This window comes from Lygodium microphyllum, chromosome 14, assembly GCF_053477565.2.
Source record: "Lygodium microphyllum isolate KBCC chromosome 14, Lygodium_microphyllum_v1.1.10, whole genome shotgun sequence".
Classification (NCBI taxonomy): Eukaryota; Viridiplantae; Streptophyta; class Polypodiopsida; order Schizaeales; family Lygodiaceae; genus Lygodium; species Lygodium microphyllum.
In genome coordinates this window covers 33,150,840-33,154,184 of record NC_141148.1, presented here as the reverse complement: position 1 = coordinate 33,154,184, position 3,345 = coordinate 33,150,840, and the positions used below count along the sequence as shown (strand labels likewise).

Sequence of the window (3,345 nt, the reverse complement as noted above, 5' to 3'; positions counted from 1 at the left end):
TCCCACGTCACTTGAATGGACTCTTGTGGCTAGAGCTAAGGCATGTATGATGTTGTATGGAAGCATTATAGCAAAAACTTTTTAGGGTTAAGAAGTTCCAAAGCTTCAACTATAAAACATGAAAAGGTAGCCCTTGGAATTGGAGGAAGCGGTGCAAACAATTTCTACTTCTTCATGTTGGTAGCATTCCTTTTTGTGTTGGGCAAACCCCAAATGCACCATAAGCTCGAAGGCTAGCTCCCCTTGGAATTGGAGGAAGTGGTGCAAACAACTTCTACTTCTTCATGTTGGTAGCATTCCTTTTTGTGTTGGGCAAACCCCAAATGCACCATAAGCTCGAAGGCTCAGAAGGTACATGCTTCTTGAAGACATGAGGCTCTCAAGGGTTATGTTAGGGTGTGACCCCAGCCCGAAACTTTGTATTGTAGCTAATAACCCATCTCTTCGCAAAATTTAAGGGTTTTATTCTTTGCGAATTTAACACTTCGACTGACACTAAGCCTTAGTTTTTAGCGAACATTGGGTGAACACACTTTGAAGGATCTAAGATTCTTGGGATCACAGGCAAGTGTGAGTCAACAAAACAAAGGCTAAAGGTACATTTTTTCTCTCTTGTGTGTCACAAACTTCTGGGGCAGACGTACACAAAACTTACACATTGGTAAGGTTAAATTCGTTTGTCTGGTTGATGGTTTTCTTCTTTTGTTCTTGATAAATAAATGGGGAAGGAGGGGGGAACTGAGGGAGTGGCAGTCTGTTTGCTGGCAGTTTTTGTGAAATGTGACAGGAAGGGCCTAAACACTTTTCAATGGGATTTGGGGTGATTACTTGGTACGTTATATTATAGAACTCTCTCTCTATCATATCATATCACATACAAAATGTATGCTATATAAGCGCTGCATCAGATACAGCCTGTTTGGCAACTTTTGCTCATCTCATCACATAGAAAATTGGCGCCTGCTGCTCTGCATAGGACGCTGGTCCTATCATCTCTCACTGATTCTCTCTCTCTCTCTCTATAGAATCCTACTGAACCCACTTTTGATAGCCTCTTTCTACAGTACTGCAGACTCTCGCACCCATCCTTCGACAGCTTGCCATAGTGCTGCATCCTTCTGCTTGACACCACCTCCTTCCTCACATGATCCTCAGACAGCCTGCCCTACCGGTGAATCGTCGATAACTCCTCCCCTTCCCCTTCCCCTTCCCCCCATCACCATGATCATCATGGCCTCTCTGGCTGACCTCCACCCTTCCTCTCACAAGAGACTGCATTTGCTGCTTCTCTACTGCTTGCTTGCCATACAATCTGGATACATTCTCATTGACTTCCTGGCCTATCATCAAGAGAATGCCCCCAGGAGTGTCCTAACCTGCATGTGCAATTACCCTTCATCTCGCCCTGCAGATGCCCCTTCTGTAGACGAGAGGCATCAATCATGGGTGCAAGACAGCCACATGTCCAGATTCTGCAGCAACAGAAATGCACATTACAGCCCTGAATCCACCCCAAGCAAGAAGGAAGACCCATGGCAGCAGATGAAGTGGGTTGGTCGGCCTGCCCCTTGCCCTGTAAAGGGCCTCCTCATAGAGAAGCTGGATGATGAGTTCAACTTCAGGAGGGGCTTTGCTCTCAAGTTCGTCGACGATGTCGAGGACAAGACCCATCTCCTGCCATGGCTGCTCGGCTCGAAGGTAGACCTCAATCGCCGCGGCCGCCGCGTGTATCTGGACCTTGGGGCCAACAGGTTCACCACCAGTGTCAGATGGTTCCTGAGGATGTATCCCTGCGATTTCACGGAGGTGCATGCATTTGAGGCCAATTCGCGGTCATGGCGGCCGCCGAAGCAGGCCTTTGATGAGAGGGGCAATCTCCTAGCAGAGAAGGACATGTCCAACAGATCAGTGAGGGTGAGGCAGACCCCAGGCATCCCGCAATGGATGCTGGACAGGGTACATGTATATTACAAGTATGTTGCAGATGAGGATGATGAGGGCAAGAGGTTCTTGAACATAACCAAGTTCATAAAGGAGGAGCTTCAGCTCAAGAGCTCAGACACAGTGGTGGTGAAGATGGACATAGAAGGGAGTGAATGGCCCATCTTGAAGAGATGGATGGCCGATGCCGACATGCCGCGCATAATCGACGAGCTCTTCCTGGAGTTGCATTATGCTCATCCAAGCATGAGTGCTTTTGGATGGGACAGTTTCTCTCCCATCACCAGACAGGATGCCAAGAGGTTACTTGCAGACTTGAGGTATGCAGGCTTCTATGCCCATGCCTGGCCTTAAGACACAAAACACATGAAGCTGTAGGCAGCTTATACCTATTCTTTTTGTTATAGTACATGAAACTGGAACATATTCTTGGAAATTCATCATGTCATATATGATACAGAGTTTATAGCTGAGAGGATCCTTGTGAAGTGAGAGACTTTACTACTTAGTAGTAGCCAGCTGTATATATAACTGCATAACGATTGCCAGTTTGCAGGATGGCTGTTCCTATTGCTTCTTTGACGTTTGGTAGTGTTGCCTTGACAATGAGTTGAGTCAGATGGTTCACATGCACACATGCACGCCCGCGCATGTGCACACACACACACACACACACACACACACACTCACTCACTCACTCACTCACTCTCTCTAAAGTAATAGCTAAAACTTAACCTCAAAGGTATCCAATATGATAGGCTTCTACTTCTTTGCAAATGGTCTTCACATGGTCACATCCATGTGCATATTGTCGTGTCAAATTTGAATGTCTTACACATACATTGCAATATTTCTCAATGTCTTAGTGGCTACTTCACTCTATTGTGCTTTTGCCGTGCTAAATATAACATGATTAGCTCATGATTTATAACATGACCGGATTGGATTCCAATCTTTGCACGGAGGCTAGTTTGGCATATCATATTTTTTGAGCTACATATTAAATGGCTCTACCCCAAAGAATGAATGGCATGGTTAAATTTGTAAAAGTGATTCAACAACCAAAATTGGTGACTATTGCCAAGCAAGGCTACTGGTTATAAATGATCTTTTGTGTCCTTATTTTAACTTCAACCGTTACCATTTTGGTGAAGTCCAAGTTTATTTGTATTTTTGGTTTACTTTCTACCAATATTGCCTTGGTTGGTCTCTAATATGGGCAAGTTACAAGTTTGTTATGTAGCAAGAAGTTTTACTTTACTTTTTGTCCCTAGTAGGGAGAAGGTTTGAGGATTAAAGGGCGTATGTAATTTGTTAGGTTACTTTTAGGAGCTTTTAAATGTTAACCTATCTAGATGGACTCGTTGACTTGCAGATTCGTCTCTCTTGTTTTGAGGGCAAGGG

At 44.8% G+C, this 3,345-nt stretch overlaps 1 protein-coding gene across 1 annotated transcript; it reads left to right on the top strand.

The window, feature by feature from the left end:
• The first annotated feature begins 463 nt into the window (after positions 1 to 463).
• LOC148025476 (uncharacterized) lies at positions 464 to 2,499 on the top strand. The gene has a single exon (XM_087692625.1). It carries the CDS (start codon positions 886 to 888, stop codon positions 2,293 to 2,295), a length of 1,410 nt encoding a protein of 469 aa, XP_087548751.1. The 5' UTR covers positions 464 to 885; the 3' UTR covers positions 2,296 to 2,499.
• The last annotated feature ends 846 nt before the right edge of the window (positions 2,500 to 3,345 follow it).